Consider the following 24,423-nt stretch of genomic DNA (forward strand, 5'->3'; position numbering starts at 1 on the left):
TGGGATGGAATATAAGTTATTAGCTAAAATGGAGGGTCAGAATGAAGACCAGGAAATATCTTAGAACTTGAAGAGTGCCTTCCAGGGCTGAGTGTGTAGCCAGGAGTTCAGGACAAGAGAAACCAAAACAGAAGAAAGGAATCTAAACAGGAAGGTGGTCATATCATCAGTATAATTTGATTTCTTAGTTCAGAATGTCCTCACTGCTTGATGCTAATGTGCAGAGCTACTTAAAGTATGTCCTCTAGATCAGCAGCAGCAGCCATAATGTTTTAGAAATATAAGTTTTCAGGCTCCATCCAAGATCTACTGAATCAGAGTCTTTGTAGTAGGGCCAATAATCTGTACTTTAGCAACCTCTACATGTGATTCCCTTGCATGCTGACACTTGAGTACTACAGCTAGAGGAAATAGACAAGTGGACCTCATATTAATAATGGTACTGAGAAAAAATATATTTTAAATGTAATTTTGCAATGCCCTTAGCATTTAGCTAAACAGATCTTTTGGAGTAGTTATTGAAAAAATAATGTTACCATTTACCAAGACTAATTAAGGAAAACAAAAGATTAAAAGCCAATGGGATGCATTCAGTAGTGGACCAAGGAGAAAAAGAAAACAAATGGCTTTATATTGTATCAAAGTTTTCTTTGTATTTGCTTCCATAGAACAGTGACTCTATGCTGACACTAAGAGCTGATTATATTTATTCTGTAATTCTAGGAGACCACTTGTTTTGAAATACCTCTCCGTAATGCAAAAGAGACAACTCTTCAAATAGAAGTGCTATTATCAGATCCTACCCTTAGTGGAATCAAGAAATTTGTGCTGAATCCAGAAGAATGTATCGACTATACAGTATGCTATACTCCAGCAGCAACAGGCTGTAAAGAGGAAAGGTATGGCATTATATTTTACTAGAGGCCCGGTGCACAAAATTTGTGCACTCAAGGGGGGGGGGTGGTCCCTTAGCCCGGCCTGCACCCTCTCACAGTCCAGAAGCCAGCCATTAGTCCGGCTTCTGGCTGACCAGCACACACTGACCACCAGGGGCAACTCCTACATTGAGCATCTGCCCCCAGTTGTTCCACTGTTCGGTCAATTTGCATATTAGCCTTTTATTATATAGGATTGTTGATTTTTTTAAAATGAAGCTTTTAAAATTATTTGTTTGCTGTAATCATTTAGATTACACTTGCTCATAGTTTTAGGTTTTTAAAATACCATTCATTTATAAAATGTACTAATTTAGAGTTAGCACTGTTTTACCCAATGCAAAATTATTAATTTTTGGAAGAGCAAATTAAATAATCCCTAAATTACTTTTTATATACCCTCTTTCATTCCACTTTTCACTAACCAAAATTTTCTAGGTGCAAAAAATTGAGTCAGATGAAAATGATTAAACAAGGATTAGGGGAAAAGTTTTAATTTTCTTGATGAAATTAATTTACATTTTATATTTGCAATTAAGAACAAATCATCTTTGAAAACAAAGATTAGATTAAGGGTATTATACTATGCTAAATATATACACAGATGCTTCTTACAATGGGATTTACTAGTATGTCCCAATAAACCCATTGTGAATTGAAAATAGTGTAAGTAAAAAATGCTTTTGTTATACCTAACCTACCAAATATCATAACTTAGTCTAGCCTACTATAAGTGTGCTCAGAACACTTACATTAGCTTACAGATGAGCAAAGTAATGTAAAACAATAAATAGTATTAGTTGTAACCCAGGAAATTATCAAAATTAAAAATTTGAATTATGGTTTCTACTGAATGCATGTTAGTTTTGTACCATTGCAAAGTTGAAAGATAATAAGTTGGACCATTTAAGTTGAACCATTGTAAGTTGGGGACTGTCTCTGTGTATACACATCCACGTACATCACAAACATACACATATATATATATACATATTAATAGTGCAATGATAAGTGTTTTTATAGCATGATAATTATGAAAAACACTAGAGGCCCAGTGCACAAAATTTGTGCACGGGTGCAGTCCCTGGGCCTGCCCAGCAATCAAAGTGTGAGCATCTGGCATGGAAGGGCAGGTCCAAGCTGACCTCTTGGCCCTGGGGAGCATGTGGGCCCCATGGCGCCCGCACACCCCCCTCTGCCTGAGTCACAGCGCCCGAGTGCCCATGTGGAGATGCAGTGAGTGCGGCTGGATGCTGCGGGCCGGGGGCAAGGCACAGCGTGGGCCTTTGGGCCACCCAGTGGCACCACATAGAAGCCATTTGGGCAGCGCGCTCTCTCCCAGCTGGCCTTGCAGACCAGCCCCTGTGGTCTCAGTGGCTGCAGCCTGGCTCACCCAGAAGAAGCCGCGCGGGTGCGGGGCAGGCTCCTTGCAGGAGCCCTGCACCTGTGTACGGGGGCTTCCCCAGCATGCAAGCTCTGGCATTCATGGGGAGGGTAACAGGGAGAGTGAGAGCGAGCTCAGCAGACACCCCACATTCTCACCGCACCTCCATCCCCGTCCCCAGGTAGCCAGTGAGAGGTCGCAGTGCATTGCCCATGCTCTCCATGTTCCATGCCTCCCCCTGGTGGTCAGTGCACATCATAGTGAGTGGTCAAACTCCTAGTTGAATGACCGCCCAAGTGGACAATTTGCATATTAAGCTATTAAGCTTTTATTATATAGGATAGTACTGTATCCTAAGTTATATGCACACACAAACACATAACCTCTATGTTCATGACTAACTCAATTAGTTTATAGTAAAATAATCAACTGTTTCAAAGTAATATCCCATTTATTTATTATAGTTTTAAAGACTAGACTTAGTATAGTAAATATAATGAAATGCATTAATTATTCTATTAAAATGACTTTTGCTAGTTAATATGCTCTTTCAGAGTTAGAATAATTCTTATTTTAAAGAATGATGATTAAATAAATATATATGTGAGATTTTAGAGGATAAAATTTTTGTAATGAGAAGCAGAAATAAAAGACATCATATTATAAAGATACCATTTTGATAGATTACCATTGTAAATGTGGGCCAGTCTCCTCTCTCCAGTGTGCTGTGAACACAGAACGAATCTTGAATTTTCTTTATCAGCACACATTAGAAGACATAATTTTGGGTAATACTTATTGACTGCTTACTCTGTTATCATAACTGGGGCATGTATTTTACATACATACACACATAAATTTCTCAAAGTAACCCTGATAGAGTAGTAAGAATAATTGCTCCCATTTTATAAATGATGAAATTGAAGCTCAAAATGTTAAGTGACTTGTTCAATTCCACACAAATAAAATAAGACAGAGCTGAGATACCAGCCCAGATATACCGTCACTTGCTTTGTCACTGTCTCCCCCATAGAAAAGAGCATGTTGATTATAGAGGAAGCTCTTCAGAGCTGTATGTCACTTCATAGCCTTCACGTGAAAAAATACATGTGTTTAATTCGACAAACTAACTTTGATTTAATCATATTTTGAAAGCATAACTTTTCTTGTTTTAGCTCCAGCAAGGTATTTGAATTATTTAAGTTTACACATTGTTCATTGATTTAACAGCCATTTTGATTAAACAGATGTTAATAATGACACTGTTTTTCTTGAATAATGAGATGATTTTCTCACCAAAAATGAAAAAAATGAAATATATCTAGAATGAGAGTAGAATGTGTCACAGAGCCCAAATATTGTATTTGGGATATTTTGTCTGCCAAATTTATTATACAAACTAAAACGACTGATAAGATTTTGTTTATTCTCTCCACCAGCATTATTTTTCAGCCTGATAAGGTTCTAGAGTTCTGGTATGTACTGAAATTTACTGTCGAATTCCCAGATCCAATCAAATTGCCAGAAATGCAGTGTGACCTTGGAAAGTAAGTTCTATTTAGTAAATATAATTATTTCATGAAAGAAAAAAGTTCATCTAAAAGTGTTATATATTTAACATTTTTTAAAAGACATGAATATGTTTTTAATTGCTTTTCTTTTCCATGAAAGGTTTGATATTTAAACTACCCCGTGGAACACTTAAGTGAAAAAACAAAAATCAAGTCAGGACTTAGGAGGGAGAGACTTGTACTAGGAGTGATTATCACAAGCGAGGGAAAGAGACTACAGAAATAGTTGTAGGGGACTATTGCAGTAGGGAGAATTCTCTGATCTCTGAAATATGCAAGCATCTCAAAATCAAATAGAAAAAAACTTTTTACTTTATAGGGTAATGGAGGGGCAAGCAGAGAGAGCTAAGCAGAATCTTTAGAAGGAAAACTAGACAAGAACAGGAAAATGACCAGTGGGGACTGATAAGAAAAGCATCTTGCTGGAATAAGCTAATTCCCAGGAAAAGCCAAGAAGAGAGAAATGTTCTATTTTTTTGTGTGTGTGCTTGCTCAGGCCAAAGTTCAGGGGGCTGTAGGAAAGAGAGAAAGCTGACTAAAGTTTGGTCAAGACAAAGCAGAGGGTAAGCAATAGACAACTGAAAATACTTGATCACTTGGTTAATACTGTATTCCCTTGAGATATGGCCATTTATATTTAGGTGGTTCAGTTATTATATCTTTGGCACTGAGTTTGGTGCTATTACATAGGGATAACCAAGTCAAAATTTCTGCTAGTAGGCAAATCAGTGCCTTTTCATCAATTTCTCTCCCTAAGCACACCAAAGGAGTATTTTATTCTCCTAATACCAAATCTTCAGCCAAAACCTCACTGAAAGTGATTTATTAAGGAGTGATCCCAGTTAGAAAAATCAGTAAGAGAATAGGGAAAGCAGATAAGAAAAGGGAAGAAGCTCAGCAAGGGTATGATTTCAAGTACAGTCTGAGATTTTATCTGATCCTGCAGAAAGTCCTGGAGCATAAATCACATCTCAGAATTGGTCTTGTCATGATGACAAGATGCTGGGATTTTGAACTCCCATACTAGTCACTATAACAGTCCTTAGGATGAGCTATAAGCTCCCAGATACTTCTCCTGTAAGGCTGAGAAGGCTCCAGGACCCAAGGGTAATCATCTGAAGGTCTCAGATGGAAGATGAGCAGTAAGAATTCAGAAGTTGGGTGACGGGGGCAGAGAGCTGTGGTTCTCAACCTACCTAATGTCGCGACCCACAGGTTGAGAACCACTGCTGTAGAGCCTAAGACCATCGGAAAACACAGATATTTACATTACGATTCATTAACAGTAGCAAAATTACAGCTATGGAGTAGCAACGAAAATAATTTTATGGTTGGGGGTCACCGCAACATGAGGAACTGTATTAAAGGGTCACGACATTAGGTAGGTTGAGAACCGCTGTTAGAGGAACTAGGTGGGATACCAGGCAGTGTCTACTACAAGTTGTTTATAAACTTATTTCTAGTTTTTATATATTTTTCTAGTTTTAAAATAAATGTTAATATATGTAAATTATATATGTATAAATAATTATTAATACATATAAAACAATTTCATGAAAATATTTGGCTCACAGTTTTACAATCATGATTTTTTTATTCCATTAAAAAGCACTAGCCTTTTCTCTTTTTAGTTTCTTGTTATTTTTTAACATGTTTTTTTTAAATAATTTATTTTTCTCTAAGTCATACTGTGTATAATTAAAAGACATGATATTTAAAGATGTTTGGTGGTAACTATTTTTTTAACCAGCCTTGTCTTGGGTCCTTATCCTCTTCAAAGTTTGCAGTTTTTCATTATACTCAGTGTCCTTAAAATTCTTAATATGTTGGTATGGCTCTGTTTTCATACATTTTTCCAGGTATTTGAGGTCTCTTTCAATATGGAAACAAATGATGTAATTTTTGTTTCTGGAAATCTCGAGTTATGCCATCTCTCTATTTTCTCTCTTCTCTCTCTCTACATCTATGTTTTGGATTTAGAACTTGGGGACTATTTTAATAATGTTCATACTTTTTTTGCATTCTCTCCCAACATTTGTATTTTTTGCATTTAGAAAGATTTGTTCAGTTTTATATTCCAATCTTTTTTTAAAAAATTTCTTTATTGATTAAGGTATAACATATTTGTCCTCATTCCCCCATTCCTATCCCACACCCCTCCCCACACATGCCCCCACCCTGCTGTTGTCCTTAACCGCTGGTTTTGCTCAGTGGATAGAGCATCAGCCTGTGGACTGAAAGGTCCCAGGTTCGATTCCGGTCAAGGGCATTTACCTTGGTTGCGGGCACATCCCCAGTGGGTGTGTGCTGGAGGCAGCTGATCAATGTTTCTCTCTCAAGCGATGTTTCTAACTCTCTATCCCTCTCCCTTCCCCTCTGTAAAAAATCAATAAAATATATATTTTTAAAAATTCCAATCTTTTTACTGAATTTTCATGTCAGCTATCAACATCCAAGACCATTTTTTGTTTGTGTTATGATGCTTCTTTTGTTTGTTTTAAAAATGTAATGTTCTCTTCTTATTTCATGTTTGTAATATCTTCTCTCTATCCCTTAAGGTATGAATGATCATTTTAAGAAGCCATGGACTTTATCTTAATGTTTTTGTTTTTTCCTGTTAGAAACTTTAGCTGATGCTTATTTTACTCCTATATATATGTGAGGCTCTAAATTGATAGTTAGGCCTCATTGACCTCTTCATGTTGTTCTGTGTGCTATTCTTCATTTGTTTTTTTCACTTGAAAAAAATATTCCTTTTTATTGTTGACTAGAGGCCTGATGCATGAAATTAGTGCATGGGTAGGGTCCCTAGGCCTGGCCGGCAATCAGGGCCAATCTGTGGGGTGACCGGTGGGGCTATCAGAGGCTCCCCATTGGCACCCACCTTGGCTGGCCTGAGGCCTGCAGGCTGGGGGCAACTCCTACGTTGAGCATATGCCCCCTGATGGTCAGTGTGCATCATGGCAACTGGTCTTTCCACCAGTCGTTCTGTAGTTTGGTTGATTTGCATATTAGGCTTTTATTATATAGGATGGACCTTTTTCCAGGTTTTGTCTAATCTGAACAAATATTGTTTATAACACCGTATATGCTTTTGTTGCACATTTGTGCTCATTTCTATTATGTAAACATAATTTAAATTTATTGGTTAATGACAAAGAATTTGAAATTGATTGTACTTTTTTACACTCCTACTAGCCACACATGAATTATATTTGCTTCCTATCCTCAAAACCATGGTTACTATAAAACTAGTTTTAACCATTCTGGTGCATATGAAGTAGTACCTCAATGCACTTTTAATTTGCATTTTCCTCATGATTAATGAGGTTGACTCCCTGGTCATATATTTATAGACCATTTTGATAGTCTTTTCTTTCAATTACAGTTTACATTCAGTGTTATTTTGTATTAGTTTCATGTGTACAGCATAGTGGCTGGACAGTTCTGGTTTTCATAGTGTCTGTACCAATCTGCATTTCAACAGTGTGTGAATGTTCCCTCTTCTCCACATTCTCACCAACACATATCTTACTTTAAAAAAAGTATTTATCCTAACAGCTGTGAGGTGATATCTCAGTGTGGTTTTGATTTGCTCTGTATGAAAAGGCATTAGAAATGATGGTGAATTGAGAATTATGAACCTTCTTTATTATTTGCTTTGACCATAAATACCAGCCACATTTGGGGAGGGGCAGGTTTATTTCATCATCAGTTTGTATTTTCTTGATGTAATGGACAGAACTTTGTTAATTTGTTACTCTTTGTTATTATTTGTATACTATGTTAACTTTTTTGTCTGGATTTAACAATTATAAAGTAATTTGTAAACATTGCTCCTAAAACTGGAATATGTTTCAGTACCCAATGTGTAGATACTATTGGTGTAAAAAAAAAAGAGAGGGAATCAGGGATTATCTAATTTAGCAAAATATCATTAGTTAATATTTGATGATTCTTATTTTGAAACTCATACAAGTTGTATTAGCTTCATAGGCCTGCCATAACAAGTACTATAAACCAAGTGGCTTAAGACAACATAACTTTATTGTCTCACAGTTTTGGAGGCTAGAAAATTGAAATCAAGGTTTCAGGAGGACCATGCTTCTTCTGAGACCAGTAAGGGAGAATCTTTTCTTGCCTCTTCTGGCTTCTGGTGCTTTTATGCAACCCTTGATGTTCCTTACCTTATGGATGCATTGCTCCAATCTCCACCTTCACTGTCATATGGCTATCTTCTCATGTGTCTTCATATCATCTTCAAATAGGGACAGCAGTCATACTGGATTAAGGGCAACTCTACTCCAGTATGACCTCATTTTAACTAATAACATTTGCTACAACCCAATTTCTAAATAAGGTCATACTCTGAGGTATTGGGAGTTAGGACTTCAATTTATCTTTCTGCAGCATGCAATTCAACCCATACCAGGTAATAGTAATCAAGTTTATAAAATTAACATTGAACAAGTTTATGAACAAGGTTACTAGCTTTGTTTTTCTTTCTAGGTTTATCATACAGAACTTTCCTTTAGTTAATCCTACACATGAAACCTTAGAATTGCAAGTAAGAAACAGTAATCCTGATAATTTTCTCCTGGATTCTCATAAATTACCAGTAAGTATATTCAGAAAGCCAAATATCCTATCACTACCAGAACATTTTCCATTTCTGGTTTTGGGACACTGTGGGATATTAGCATTTCAATTATTAATGGGGTTTCAAATGTCTAAAATTTAAAAATGGAATTTCTATAAATGTATATCCCCAATTTTAATTTATCAAAAAAATAATGTTTATATACATTTTTGAAATTATATATGCCAGATTTGTGTTATCACTGAATTCTAAATAAATTGTGCTTTATTTGTGACCATTTTGGTAATCAGTTTTTGTGGTAGGTTATCAGTAATGTGATTTTGACTCAATAGTCATGCTGTGTTTCCAGGATCCCAAAAGGCCAGTTCCTTTCCAGCATACCACCCCTCCCCCATTTTCAGATAGTGCTGACAGTTCTTCCCCTCTCCTCCTTTCTCTGCCCCATTTTCCCATTCCTTGGTGGCTGGAAGAGATTAGAGCCTCTCAATGAGCCTCAATCACTTTTTTTCCTCCCCCACTAACAAAATAAGATCTGAACGTTCAGCATCAGTATCTACATTTCCAAAGAATATATCAAATATGTCAGTGAATATCAAAACCATGCTTTCAGGTAAGTTCCAAAATAATCATTGCAATAGATAATTCTCTTCAGAGAACCTCACAGTGAATCATGAAGCCCTACTAAGTAGATATGGTATTTAAATAAAAGCTTTTACTATTTGCCTTTTAATGATTGTTTCAACATTTCTAATGTGATTTTTTAATCTATATCATAATACATACCTATCTCTCATCAATCACTGGTTGCCAACTAACAATATTATGATGTGAAATTAGTAATGAACTGTCATAATGTGTCAAATTAGATATCACTATTATTTTGCTAAATTTTATATATATATATATATATATATATATATATATATATATGGTAATCTTTAAAAAGTTACATTAAAATATACACATACTTATATTACTTAATACTGTATTTTCCATAAATTAAAATGGAATGGAATGTTCAGGATATAATTGAAAAAATAAGGAAATTTCTTATTAGAAAGTGCTTTTTGTTGTTGTTGTTTATTGTTTTATTTTTTTTTAATCCTCACCCGAGGATATGTTTATTGATTTTAGAGAGAGTATAAGTGGAAGACAGATATTGATGTGAGAGAGAAACATTGATTGGTTGCCTTCAGTATGCGGCAATCTAATCCACAACCTAGGTATGTGCCCTGATCAGAAATCAGCCTGGCAACCTTTTGGTGTATGGGACAGTGCTACAATAAACTGAGCCACTGGGCCAAGGCGAAAGTGGTGTTTTTATATCCTTTATATCACTACTTTTACAGAAGAATGTAAACTGTGGTCCAAGGGAAAACAAATACAATATATTGCAGATGCCAACTTTATTACATAACTAGAGGCCTGGTGCACAAAATGCATGCACTGGGGGTGTCCCTCAGCCTAGCCTGCACCCTCTCCAATCTGGGACCCCCTGGGGGATGTCTTACTGCCAGTTTAGGCCCAATCCCACAGGACCTAAACCGGCAGTCAGACATTCCTCTCATAATCCAGGGCTGCTGGCTCTCAACCACTCACCTGCCTGCCTGCCTGATTGCCCCTAACTGCTTATGCCTGCCTGTCTGATCACCCCCTAACCACTTGCCTGCCAGCCTGATTGACACCTAACTGCTCCCTTGCCAGCCCAATTACCCCCAACTGCCCTCCCCTTCAGGCATGGTTCCCCCCAACTGCCCTCCACTGCAGGCCTGGTCACCCCCAACTGCCCTCCCCTGCAGGCCATCTTGTGGTGGCCATATTGTGACCACATGGGGACAGCCATCTTGTGACCACATGGGGGTGGCCATCTTGTGCAAGGGTGTGATGGTCAATTTGCATATTGCCTCTTTATTATATATGATGCAGAATATGGACTCTGCTTTAATATTTCCAACTGTGTCTTTATAGTCCATTAATTTTGATACATTTATCAAATATTAAGTATTTAAAAAGCAACTAATTTCAATATAATGAAATGACCCAAAAATATACTTATAAATTTACTAAAAATAATATTATATATTGTAGAACAAATTAGGAAAACACATGAATGTTAAAGTTGTAAATGGAAAGAATGTACATATAACTTCACTTATGGTTTTTTTGCATAGTACTCATGTTTATACAAGTAGGGATTTTAAAATATTGATTATAGCCCATTAATGCTTCAATAAATAAGCATAGGTTGATTACCAAGGCAAATAATGATATAAAAAACTTGTTTTCCTCCAATGATATATTATGATTTTTTTTTAAATACAGAAGTTGAAAGAATAATACAGTGCACAAACTTATACCTTCTGCTTTGGTTCTTATATTAATGGTTTACCATATTTCTTTCTTCTTTCTCTTATATTTCTTTTTTTTTCCTTTTACTCTTATTTAAATGGGACATTTTCCATTTAATTTTATTTTTTAATTATATTTTACTTTCAATATTATTTTGTATTGGTTTCAGGTGTATGGCATAGTGGTTAGATGATCCTATACTTTACAAAGTGTTCCTCCCAATATTTCAAGTACCCAACTGACACCATACATACTTATTGCAATATTATTGATTATATTCCCTACTAGAGGCCTGGTGCACGAAATTCGTGCACAGAGGGGGGTTGTCCCTCAGCCCAGCCTGTACCCTCTCCAATCTGGGACCCCTTGAGGGATGTCCGACTGCCCATTTAGGCCCAATCCCAGTAGGATCGGGCCTAAACGGGCAGTCGGATATCCCTCGCACATTCCAGGACTGCTGGCTCCCAAATGCTTGCCTGCCTGCCTTCCTGATTGCCCCTAACCGCTTCTGCCTGCCAGCCTGATCACCCCCTAACCACTCCCCTGCCAGCCTGTTTGCCCCCAACTTCCCTCCTCTGCCGGCCTGGTTACCCCTAACTGCCCTCTCCTGCAGGGTTGATCACCTCCAACAGCCCTCCCATGCAGGCTTGGTCCCTCTCAACTGCCCTCCCTTGCAGGCCAGGTGCCTCCCAACTGCCCTCTCCTGCTGGCCATCTTGTGGTGGCCATCCTGTGTCCACATGGGGCAGGATTTTTGACCACATGGAGGCAGCTATATTGTGTGTTGCAGTGATGATCAATCTGCATAGTACTCTTTTATTAGATAGGATAGAGGCCTGGTACAGGGGTGGGGGCCAGCTGGTTTGCCCTGAAGGGAGTCCCTGATCAGGGTAGGGTACCCTTGGGGCGTGGGGCAGCCTGAGCGAGGGGCCTGTGGTGGTTTGCAGGTCGGCCACGCCCCCTGGCAACCCAATCGGAGTCCCTGGTATCTGGAATTTATTTTCCTTCTACAATTGAAACTTTGTAGCCTGGAGCATAGCCAAGCCTGGGGCTCCCTCCGAGGCCCGAAGTCATTTGTGTTGGGGTTATAATTGAAACTTTGTTGCCTTAAGTGGGTGGGCCTGGCCAGGGTGTGTGGAAAGCTTTGCTTCCCCTGTTGCCGGCAGCAACCCTGGCCTGCTCTCTCAAGCTCCATTCTGCTGCCATTTGTTTGAATTTGTTTACCTTCTATAATTGAAACTTTGTAGCTTGAGTGGAGGCTTAGGCCTGGCAATGGCTGGCAGAAAGCTTGGCTTCCTCTGTTACCTAGGAAACCTTGCTCTCTGTGGCTGTAGCCATCTTGGTTTGGGTTAATTTGCATACTCGCTCTGATTGGATGGTGGGTGTGGCTTGTGGGCGTGGCTTGTTGGTGTGTCGGAGGTATGGTCAATTTGCATATTTGTCTATTATTAGATAGGATGCTGTACTTTATTTACATCTTTTTTGGGGGTTAACTACCAATTTATACTTCTTAATCCCTTCACTATTTAAGTTGAAGGTAAATTGTACCATGCTATTTCAACACTAAATACTTCAGATTATAGTTCTTAAGTGTATATTAATCGCCAACATCATCTAATATCCTGTTCAAATTTCAGTTTATTGACTTGCCACAAGACTCTTCCTCTTGAGCTAGGATCCAGTGTAATAAGCTCACACATTGGAATTGGTTGTCATCATGATACTTGCTTACAATGAAATGTTTTTAAGTTTCTCAAAGATTTTATATTTACACACCATATACAGTATACACACCAATAAGTTTAGTGTAATTTACTGCAGTTAAATTCCAACCAACCATATTTATCTTTCTTTCCTTGAGAACATTGGAAATTAATTTTTCAGCTAATTTTAGGTAAAAATAAAGGAATTTTATTGAATTACTGCTTGGTTGTATAAACTACCTCAGTCTTCACCATATATATTTATAGAAGAGGAATTTGAAGACAGAAATACTGAAATACTTAAGCCATGTAGTTAGTACTAGAGTTAAAATCAAATTTAATGAAGTATTATATATTTTTTCCAATGAAATAGATTATTTATATCATACTGTATTATTTATATATATATCCTGTATGTATAGAGAAACGTTTTTCATATTTGCTAAATTTAACAAATATATGAAATGCAAATTTTTTTGCTAAGGTTGATCCTAAAATTAATTTACATTCCTTAAATGTTCATTAACTAATAACCTCCAAATATTTGAAGTATCAGAGAACCAGTCTGAGATAAAAATATTTGCTGTAGATAAACCACACTTATACATCATAAGGATATAATGCTGTTCAAAATATAAAGTTAAGCCTGTATATGGATTCCATTGTCATCAGAGTTTGTTGAGAACAATGTGCTATATTTAACAAGGATTGAATGACACTGCTAAATTGCAATTTTACTTTTTCAAAAATTATCTGGCAAAATAAATTAGTGGAAAAATAATTGATTTATTTTTCAGATTTGTGCCACTCTTTCTATTATTCTGTAAGTGTTGATATTAAATACCATATTATTCATAGTGTAGCATTTTGTTTACATGATATACTCAGTTCCTCACTATGTTGTGATGAAGTTTCTCACTAACAATCTCTAAAGAATAAACTGATACTGTTCAGAATCAAGTTATTCTAGCAGGTCACACCTTGAGTGTGCATGTGATAGAACAAAGAAGAAAACTTCATGGTACACTAAAGAAGTTTGACTTACATCCATGCTTATAATCAGTTCATTTCTTTTGACATCACCAAGGCTACAAGTTAGGTGCCCAGTGTTTGCCTTGTATCTTAGAATGGACAATAAACTATGGGTCTTAAATTAAATGCATATTTCTATTATGGGAGACATTAACTCAGATTAAAAAATTAATTTAGATTTTCTTACATGGAGTGACTAACTCTATGTGATCATTGTCTGGGGAAAGGCCATGATACAAGCACTATTAAACAGTGTTTACCAGCAGATGTTTTACCAATATTTGTCAAACAAGCATACTGAGATTGGATAGTGTACCAGGCAATATCTTGATCACACAAATATCAACCCAGAATATATCTAGTGCACAAAGATGCTGATTCAAAAACAGTGCTAATTGCTTTGTTTCTCTTTTTATTCTTTCTAAATTTACACAGCTGATCATACTTCCTCGCTCCACAGAAAGGATACGTGTTCGCTTTTGTCCTTCTTCTCTTGGAAGAGCTAGTCATCAAGCTACTCTTACCTTCTACTGTGCTCAGGTATGATAGAGTATTCTTAGTCCAAGTCAAGTTAATTAAATTTTAAAGTCAACAAATAAGTAAATCTTATTCATCCAGTTGACATCTTTTGCAAGCAGAATAAGCTTATTATAAACTATTAATGAACTTTTGGAAATATACATCATGCATGTGTAAGCATCTAAAAGAGGCATTTTTTATGTTCTTAGATTGCTTGAGTGAAGGAGAATATACACCCAGATTTTAAAATATATGTATTTTTATGTAAATACCAAATTGCTGTCATTTATGTTAATTTTCTGACTTGGGTTTCATTACCCAAATTTTCATGAACTTAAATATAAACTGTGGAAAATGTTATCTTGCAAATATCATGTTATTTTTTTACTTTATTTCAACTGTACAGAATTCTTGCATAATAATAATTTTTCTAAATAATAATAATTTTTAAAAACAAAAATTGTTAATCATTTTTTAAGCATCTCTAAGTTTGCTGTATGTCATGCTTAGTTATCTCAGTTCATTCTCACCATAGTCCTAAGGCGAAAAGATTATTAACCACATTTTACAGATTTGGAAACTGAGACATAAAAATAAAGATCAGGTAGCTTGTAAGAGGTTGAACAGAAACCTCAACCCAGGATGTCTGGCTTCAACCTATTTTCATGACTATTTTTGCAACTACCTACAGATTGCAAATTGATTAAAACTCTCTTACTGCCAATGAAAACTTTACATAACATTTTACATTTATTATTATTTTGTACTTTTTCAAGTGTTGATGGGGAGGAAAGTAAATGGATATTGAAACTAAATCCTAAGGGGCACCACGGAACCTGCCATCTGAGAGGCAATGGAATCCCATATAATACTTGGGTCCCAATGTCAGTGCAAGACTTGTGTGTGACTGAAGTATCCTCTTTTCTAAAACAATGTGTAACTTATCTTCAGAAAAAAAATTGAGGCTATTAAATTTCCTACATGATTAGAGATTTATACGTGATCTGAAGCAGTACTATGGAAGTATGTGTGCCTCAGAAATATTAAAGAAAACAAATAGTAATCCTTTTCCTACAGAAGGGAAAGTACAGTGGAGATTATATTAATTTACAAAAATAATTTTAAGAAGGCACACTTTTAAATAATTGTTTCATAGCAGGTTTAGCCCCTTCATCTTAATTATTGGGGACAATTTAGTAGCTTGTATTTCTGATGGAAATTATATATGCTCAAGGATAATCAGGCACATTAGCAGGGCAATTACCAGTTCTCCATCTTAATAGCTTTAGAAATTCCTAGCCTAGACATTGAATGTGAAATTCTTAATCAAACACAAAGAACTCAGACAAGTAATGAACTCAAGCCTTTTATAAATCAATTTTACATTGGTGCTTGATTTCAGCATCTCCAAGTTGTAGCAAATCTCCAAGAATTTATCTGTGGTTAGACTTCTGCCCATTATTCATTCATCTTTTCAGCTACAGGGTCCAAGACCCAGACCCCTTCAACCTTTTAAATGTATTACTCTAACCTTCTGATTGGTTTGCCTTTTCTTTTTCTTTTTTTATCCCTTTTTTTCCTATCTCTGAATCATTCGAGTCTTCCTCTTTCATTTAATTTATCCAGTCATCCTAAAGTATTAATTGAATGAACTTTGGAAAATACAATATACATTATGTATGTGTAGACATCTGAGAAAGATAGTTTTTTAAATAAAGTTTTAGGGTTTGCTCTTCTAAGTCTAAGAATTTACAATTACTTTAACTTTTAAGGAAAAAATCATGTAGATTTCTGTCCCTCTCTTGATTTCACTGATAAATACCCTTGAATTGACATATACAACTGAGTAACTGATTAATAGAAAATCTAGTAATGGCAATTCTTTTAGGATAAGTTTTAAGTATTTCTAATTGTTACTCTTTGCTGAATTTAAGGAAATGGTTATAGATTTTTATTTACTTCATGGATTTCTGATTTGAATCCATATACAGAGCTCTGCATTGTCAAAATCCAATTTTAGGCGAAAGTTGATTGTCAAGATTTTGAATCCTAAGATTAATTTGGTTAGGATATCACAACTACATATATCATGAACTCATATTATGCTGCCGGATTCTGTAAATGAGATTGTGTTCCTGCCTATCAGAATAATAGGAATAGTAGTAAGCAGTAAATGTGGTAATGGGGCCTTCTAATATATTTTTGTTCGTTTTCAGTTGCTTCATTTTTATTTTCAAATAGTTGCCAGTATTTGTTTCATTTGTATTTCACTGTGTGACTCACTGCATCTAAAGGTCAGACTAGCAAAAATGAAAGAAAAAAGACAAAGTCAGAGTGGTTTTATTACCCAGCCTGTCTATGATCCTGCAACCTGTCTATGGAAAACTTTGTTGCTTAAAACTTTGCCAGCTCTAATGCCCTTGAACTATGTTCAGTGTGCAAGCCAGTTTTTACTATCTTTTACCTCTACTTTTTTTCCCTCTCAGAAACATTGGTATTGGATCTTTAGTTTCTTTTTACTGTGTCTCCTTTCAAAGAAGTTTGAGATAAAGATGGGATAAGAAATGTTACTTATTCTTTAATGCACATTTTTGTCGGGATACTTTTTAATTTTCCTCTCTGAACCCAAGAGAATAATTTAAGCAATGCTGGGGCAAGTGTTGTATACTAGTGTTCCATCATGGTGGAATGTAGGAGGTTTAATTTAGAAGCTCTAATACTTCAGGCCATTCGGCAAAGACATGAAAGCATGACCTTCTTGTTTTTGTACTTTGGCTCATTCCCAATGGCTCAAAGTAACCTCATTTCTGTCATACAGGATTTATTTAATTAAGTAGCCAAAAATAAGTAATTTACATAAACAGTTCATAATTTAATTTAACCCAGCCAGCCAATTACATGTAACCAAATTAGGACATCATAAGTGAAAATCTAGTGAACTTACATTTTGCAAGTAGAATCTCTAAAAGTAATACAGTCATTTGAAGATAATATGCAGACAAAACTTGCCTTTATTCATCCCTACTCAGAGAGAGACAGCTTTGTATCATTTCCTGTCCCACTTTGAAACAATCTTAAAGTAAGTTTCCCTCTTCTTACTGGAATTTAGGCTTGGAAACATCTATGTAGTTAGAGAGATTACAAACTAGGCCATTGCATTTGTTTGATTTTATTTAATGACCTCTTCATTCCTTTACAACATTAGTAATATATTCAGTGCCAAACTGAATCACAGTCTGTTGTGCATACAGTTGTACACACTGCCTTTTAATGGAACATCGATCTGTGCCTCACCTTCTTTGCCTTCATGTGATCATGATAACTATGTGAGTTCCACTTGACATTCACCCTAGCATTTTGGAAACTTTGTACAATTTTTAGTACCTCGTTTGTTAGACAAGTTGACTTAAAGAAACAACAACCTTGAGCAGAAACGCAAGGTTTTTATTAAGATATCTTCTTAATGCTGCTATAAATAACCTTGTGCTCTCCTTCTTATCAGTGTAAAAACACATTGATTGATTTTTCAATAAAATCCAAAGGAATTTTAAAAAGGAGGAAAAGATAAAACAGGGCATGTTAAATATTAACAACCAAAGGTTTTTATCTGCCAAAATTTTTACATGTATTAAATTTATTAAGTATTGTGAATAAAATGTATGCAATTGTGACATATATGTTATGAATATTTATCTTTAAACAGTTTGAAGAATGGAAATTCCTCCTTTCTGGAATAGGACTATTTCCCCAGCCTCTAGAAATAGAAAGAATCACCACCTACCTTCAGCAGCTAGCATCTCTGGCTATAACTTTCAAAAATCCCACAGATGAACATGTTTTAATCGATGTCATACTAACAAGTAAGTTGTTTTTCTTATATTTTACTTATATTATTTTGTAGTTATTAATCAAATGTATTGGATCATAGAATCAACATATTATAGAGATAGTGGACATGGTAGAGATACACTAAAAAAATCATAAGGTATGAAAGATGAGGTATCTTGAAATCATAGGATGTAAATGGTGGAACCAGAATCAAAAATTAAAAATCTGTGTAACAAGTCAAATTCTTCTCATTTGACTTGTAAAGCCAAAATGCAAATTAGTAGATTAGTAAGGTCCTTATTATTATTATTCAAATATGCCAATGCTTAGTCCTTAAAAGTTTATAGAACTTCAAGTGTTCTGATATTGTTTCCTTTCCCCATTTTCTTTATAAATAGCATATTTGGATTAAATTTTGGTTATAATCAAGCTTGTTCTCTTTTTCCTGTCAAATTGAAGATGCATGTTTTTAAATTATATTGTTTGGAGTTTTTTTATCACTTTTTATTAAATGATCAAATAATGTGGGTCTGAAATAAAAATCAACTCATTCGTTTTCCCACATTTTAAATCTACTATTGTATATTACTAATTTTATCTTTTCAACTATTATTATTACTTCTACTAAAACTGTTACTGCTGTGATCCATTTTATATAGTTCATATGTTGAGCTAAAAGGAATACATATGTTAAGGTCTTTGACATAAATAAGCAAATTACTTTCCAGAGTAATTATATTATTGCAATTCACGCTGCCATCAGGAGTATATTACAGACACTATTTTCCTGAGCCTTATAAGCTCTGACTAGTATCATTCTCCTTAATCTCCATCAATCTGATTGGAGAAAAATAGTATTTTATCATCATTGCAAATTAGTTATGTTTTGTTTAATACTGAAACTGAACACTCGTTTACCTATTAGAGTTTTCATCTTTCCTCGTCATCTCTTTATGCTTTTGGTATAAAATAATTTAAAAAATTAAGTACATTGTTACTCTTTGCTGAATGTTATCTGATGTAAAATACCCTTATGAATACTTTGGCTGTGGTAAGGAGAGACATGCCAATGTTTGCTAGCAGTTGATTGCTGGCCCAAGAAAGTCAGCATTGTAGTGTGGAAGAGACTTGAGCATGTATATCAGCAGAACAAAGAAGCCAGGACTGAGCAGGAATGAAAGCTGTAAAGGAGGTAGGGTTTAACTGATGGGCTAAGGCTCTTACAGGGCTGAGATCAGAGTTGAGGCAGAAAAAAGAGCCATGAACCAGAGGGGCAAGATAAAACAAATGTGAATATAGACAAATTGATTGGTAGTAGAAGGGCTTAGCAATTAAGAGCAGTTTTGTGTAGATTTTCATCTCCTGAGAAAAGGAGATGTAACAGGAGATTTGAAGAGTGTCACAGTGGTTTGAAATAACTGCTAGAGGGAAAGGAAGATGCAGATAACAAAATTCAAATATAACTGTATTGCATTTGACTGGGATTGCAAACCACATATTTAGATAGGCCCCCCAAAAATATGTGTTTGTGGAGTTTCCACCAGTTATAGGACTCAGAATTACTGGTGTGAAAGCACACCAGGGTGACAGATGGATCAAACCAGGAAATGAAATGTTCAGAGTAGGTGCAGCCAAGTCATAACTATGAGAGCATTAATAAAACATATTAGATCAAGATTTTTAACATTAAAAATAAATGGTGAAATAATATGTGGCTTCTTAATTTTCTTTAGTTGCTCCAAATTTCTTTCTGCTATTAACAAGAAAAACAGTAAGCTTGACAATTAAAGATGTATTTTTCTTTTGCAGTTTAAAAGTTTCTTTTATGAAAACTCACTCTCTTGGGTAAATGCTCAGGCTCTCAGATTCTTCCTCTTCTTCTTTCAACCTGAGGAGACCAGGCACAAAGAAAGACACTGACGTATTCTTTCTCTCTTCCACTTTCTCTCTTTCCTTTATGAAAAGCTTTATCCTTTCCTTTTCCTGATGATGGAGTCTCTCTCTGTGTCATAACCTCCTCCTTTTTACTTTTGTGGACTCTTTTTTTTATTTAATTAAGCTACCATGTACATGTCTTCTTGTACTCATATTCCTTGGCAACTAGGCCTCATAATTTGGCCTGAATTGTTGAAGGGCCACAGGGGAACATGATAATATTTAACATATATGCCAAATATACTCATTAAAAAGTTACTAAATTAATACCTTCTCATTTAAATATTTGTAAATGTCTTAAAATGTTTCAAAAGATGTGAATTTTCCTGCAGATGCTACAGAATTCACAGAATCCCCTTAGGAAAGTTAATAGCAAGACTCATAATATAGTACCAAGAGGGTGCAAGAGATCTCACAGTCTTTTGGGTCCTGCTTTACTCATTTCTCTTTAGATAGATAGATAGATAGATAGATAGATAGATAGATAGATAGATATTTTTCCAAGAATGCAACATTTTTAGAGTTGCAGACTTACCATCAAACTTTCATATTGCCCTATTCTCTAACATATTTTCTTCTGCTGATATTTTGGTTATTTCCATTTTAATCACTTCTCTAAGAAGTATTGCCTTAGTTTTCAAAGAATCTTCTAATTCTATTTAATTAAACGCTATTCAATTCTTTAATTCTATTGTGTGTTGTCTTTGCATAAAGTTCATTCACGTGAATAGTATGCAAAGCAAGGTGTTGAAAACATTATATTTCAGGGGTCTATTCATATCTTAATCCAGGCCAACTTGCAAAGGTGAATGAGGTAGGGTGGCTAGAGAGGAGATGGATTCACACTTGGAGAATAACAGTGATGTCCCAGCACAAAGCATTAATGAGTCCTGAGAAAAGTCAATTGCTGCAGAAAAGCTCTCAAATTGCCTAGGAAACTAGGATTTGTTTTGCACCCTATATGTACCACACTTGAGCTCTGTAAACGTGACTGTACCCAATCTTTTTAAAAAATCTTGGAGTCTTTCCAGATGTGGAACCTGAAGCTTAGAAATTTCCTAAAGCCATACAAGGTGGGGCAAAAGTAGGTTTACAGTTGTGAGTATATAAAACAGTTTATTCTTGTATTACTATTTATTCATTACTGTATTATTTTCTACACAAACAACTGTAAACCTACTTTTGTTCTACCCTGTATAATGAGTAAGTGATGGAACAGGGTATTGAACTCATCATGTTGAGCTGTCTTCTCCAGGACCATCTAACTGTCATTCTAAATTGTCTGCCTGATCCATATATACTTAGATTTCCCTTCTTGGCCTCCTTTTTCAGCCTGGACATGCACCGTTGATCACTGACTGGTATCCTTGAAATCATTTTCACAATCCTCTCTCATCAGTTATTATGCCCTGCACTCCAGCCCTCTGCTCTGAAGTTTTCACCCTTCTTAATAAAGGTGGAAAAGGGGAAGATAATTATGAATGAGAAGCAAAGATCTGAGTTAAAACATTAGAAATTAGGGCCTGGTGTATGCATCAAGAATTTAAGACACATCTCCATTATATGTATGTGTGTGCTCTTGCTTGTATAACAATATTCCAAACCTGCTAAATTGTGTGCATGTCAATGGCAGGGGTTATATTAACTAACTAGAGGACCGGTGCATGAAATTCATGCAGTTGGAGAGGGGGTCCCCTCAGCCCAGATTGTGAGAGTGGGCAGGCCAGATTAGGGACCCCACTGGTGCATGATAGGGCTGGGGAGGGACATGGGAAGTTGGCCAGATGGGGAAGGACAACAGGAGGGCTCTAGGGCATGTCTGGCCCATCTCACTCAGTCCCGATCGGCTGGACCCCAGCAGCAAGCTAACCTACCAGTCAGAGCATCTGCCCTCTGGTGGTCAGTGCATGTCATAGAGACTGGTCGACTGATCAACTGTCTGCCCCCTGGTGGTAAGTGCACGTCATAGCTAGCAGTTGAGCGGCCTTAGCATATCATTAGCATATTACGCTTTGATTGGCTGAATGGACGACCTGACACTTAGCATATTAGGCTTTTATTATATAGGATAGCTTTATTCTTAACTAAATGAGTAGTTCAATTTTAGAATATATGTTGATAAAGCAGGAGTTGAATATTTAGTCACTGACTACTTAATGAGCATCTATTTTGTGCTGAAAACTGTCACATGCACATTTCAAAACTACCTGTATTTGTAATATACATACATTTATACATTGTATTTTGATTTTTGTGTGGTATTCTACATGTGAAATACCACTATGGATTATATACCTAAAAGTTGCATATATTAGTTGGTACATGCAAAGTTTTGATTACTTTTCTACTAAAATATCTGTAGTATTGAGATTATTCAATCTTTTTATTTAATCCAAACTTAAATATGGTATTAGTGATTTTATTCAAATGTTTAAATACAAGTGGGTTCTTTTCCAGACATCAGTAGTTGTTTAATTGAAATTATTGGGGTGACATTGGTTAATAAGCTTATATATGTTTCAAATGTATAATTCTATGGTACATGAGCTTTACATTGCATTGTGTAGTTTTATTGAAGAGCAAAATAAAATAAATTAAGGATAAAGGTGTTCATGCCAATCAACACAATATATTAGTTTTATAAACATCAACTTTCATTTTGTGGGTTGACAAATGTAAACATAGTACTATATTAAGCTGTTGTTTACTTGGTTAATTATAACCTTGGTTTTCACTAGCAGTAAAATAATAAAGCATACACTATAGCATAGTTATAAGTTAATCACACCTGCAGGACATAGAGAGGCACTACTTAGTGTATTTGATTTTACATGTTAGAATTAGTTTATGAAAATCTTGTTCCTAGAGGCCCTCTGAATCTTAACTAAAGTATCTCCAGAGCTGAATAAATATTGATGTTAAATATGTAGTGATCATTGTAAACTGCCAGTCAAAGTGTGCATAACTTTATACATAAGAAGAGAGCTAAATAGATGTAAGAAGAAGTCCTACACTCTCAAAATCTCTCCCAAATTCAGACAATCAGCTATTTCAATATTTGAGTGAATAAGTAAGCAGCATTGGGAGATTGGAGATTAGTAGGTAGGGAATTTGAAGTATCAAATATATAACAGTCTCTTTATATCTTAGTTTCTCTTTTTTCCAACCCAGGATCCAATCAAGGAAGAGTCCAGGCCAGTTGTCTTATAGAATATTGCACATTGTGGATTTCCTTGTTGTTTCTTCATTATTTCAAGTTCAAACTAAGCATTTTGGTAATACCATATAGGAGATGTGTATTTCTCATTGTAACACATCAGGAGGCACCAAATGTCAGTCCCATTATGGGGAAGCTAAGTTTAATCACTTGGTTAAGGTCAGGTCTTCCAGATTGTTTGGTATAGTGTAAAGGTCATCTTTTTTCCTTATAACTAATAATAAATAATTTTGGGCGTGATAAATTGAGACAATATGAATACCCTCCTGCCTTATAACCTTTCCTAGATGGTTTTAGTATCTGTTGTTTCCCTACCAATATTAATTATTATGTCTATTATCCTTGCTGATTGCTGATTTTATTAGCATGGATATATATATATATATATAAAATCTCCATATAGAGAGATAAAAAGACATTTTTCCTCCCCTTCCCCCATGAGTACAGACTCATGGATCATTTTTTTTATCTTTTACATCTCAGCTTTCCTTATTTTCAAATACTCATCACACTATCACATTTGACTATAGAGTATTCAATGTATAAAATATGTGGCTATCTAAATTCAGAAGACATAAGCTTTGTGACCTTGGTCAAAGAATTTCTATTTGGGGGCCTTCTGTATTTCCTAACACAATGGGAGGTCTCTAAGGTTGCTTCCAGCCAATGATTCTAGATTCTTTGATTACTGAATGAGCATTGTCTGATGGCCCACTCTATTCAGGGTAGGCTACTTGATCCCTTTGTATAAAAGTGTCATTGTCACTATATTTTGGGGTAATGTTCCTGAGTTTGAGGAAATAAAACAAAACAAAAATGTTAACAGAAATGACTTTTACACCCATTTATTCCTTCTGTGGATTTCTCTGTTTCCAGAACTTACAGCTTTTTGAGCAATTTACTAGTAAAAGAACTAGAGCTAATATTTGTACAAATCCATAGCTTTTACATAAACAGCAAAGAATACTATCTCACTCTTTTCCCTTTTCCCTCTTGGATTTAGGACTATTGAATTTGAAGAGCAGTTAAGGGCGACCAGGCCAGCAGGGGAGGGCAGTTAGGAGTGACCAGGGCATCAGGGGAGGGCAGTTGGGGGGGACCAGGCCTGCAGGGGAGGGCAGTTAGGGGTGACCAGGCTGGCAAGGGAGGGCAGTTAGGGGTGACTGGGCCAGCAGGGAAGCAATTAGGAGTCAATCAAGCTGGCAGGACAGTGGTTATGGGGTGATCAGGCTGGCAGGCAGAAGCAGTTAGGGGCAATCAGGCAGGCAGGCAGGTGAGTGGTTGGGAGCCAGCCATCCTGGATTGGGCCTAAATGAGCAGTCAGACATCCCTTGTGGAGTCCCAGACTGGA

General features: G+C 35.9%; 1 protein-coding gene across 1 annotated transcript in view; it reads left to right on the forward strand.

Moving 5' to 3' along the window:
* The window catches only part of CFAP47 (cilia and flagella associated protein 47), a 502,125-nt gene that overhangs the window by 382,737 nt on the left and 94,965 nt on the right, over positions 1-24,423 (forward strand). The window contains exons 54-58 of the mRNA XM_054720946.1: positions 724-899; positions 3,759-3,866; positions 8,400-8,508; positions 14,009-14,113; positions 17,796-17,952. Of these exons, the coding sequence (XP_054576921.1) occupies positions 724-899; positions 3,759-3,866; positions 8,400-8,508; positions 14,009-14,113; positions 17,796-17,952 (655 nt within the window). The remainder of the gene's footprint in view (positions 1-723; positions 900-3,758; positions 3,867-8,399; positions 8,509-14,008; positions 14,114-17,795; positions 17,953-24,423) is intronic.

Source organism: Eptesicus fuscus, chromosome 1 (genome assembly GCF_027574615.1).
Source record: "Eptesicus fuscus isolate TK198812 chromosome 1, DD_ASM_mEF_20220401, whole genome shotgun sequence".
NCBI classification, from domain to species: domain Eukaryota; kingdom Metazoa; phylum Chordata; class Mammalia; order Chiroptera; family Vespertilionidae; genus Eptesicus; species Eptesicus fuscus.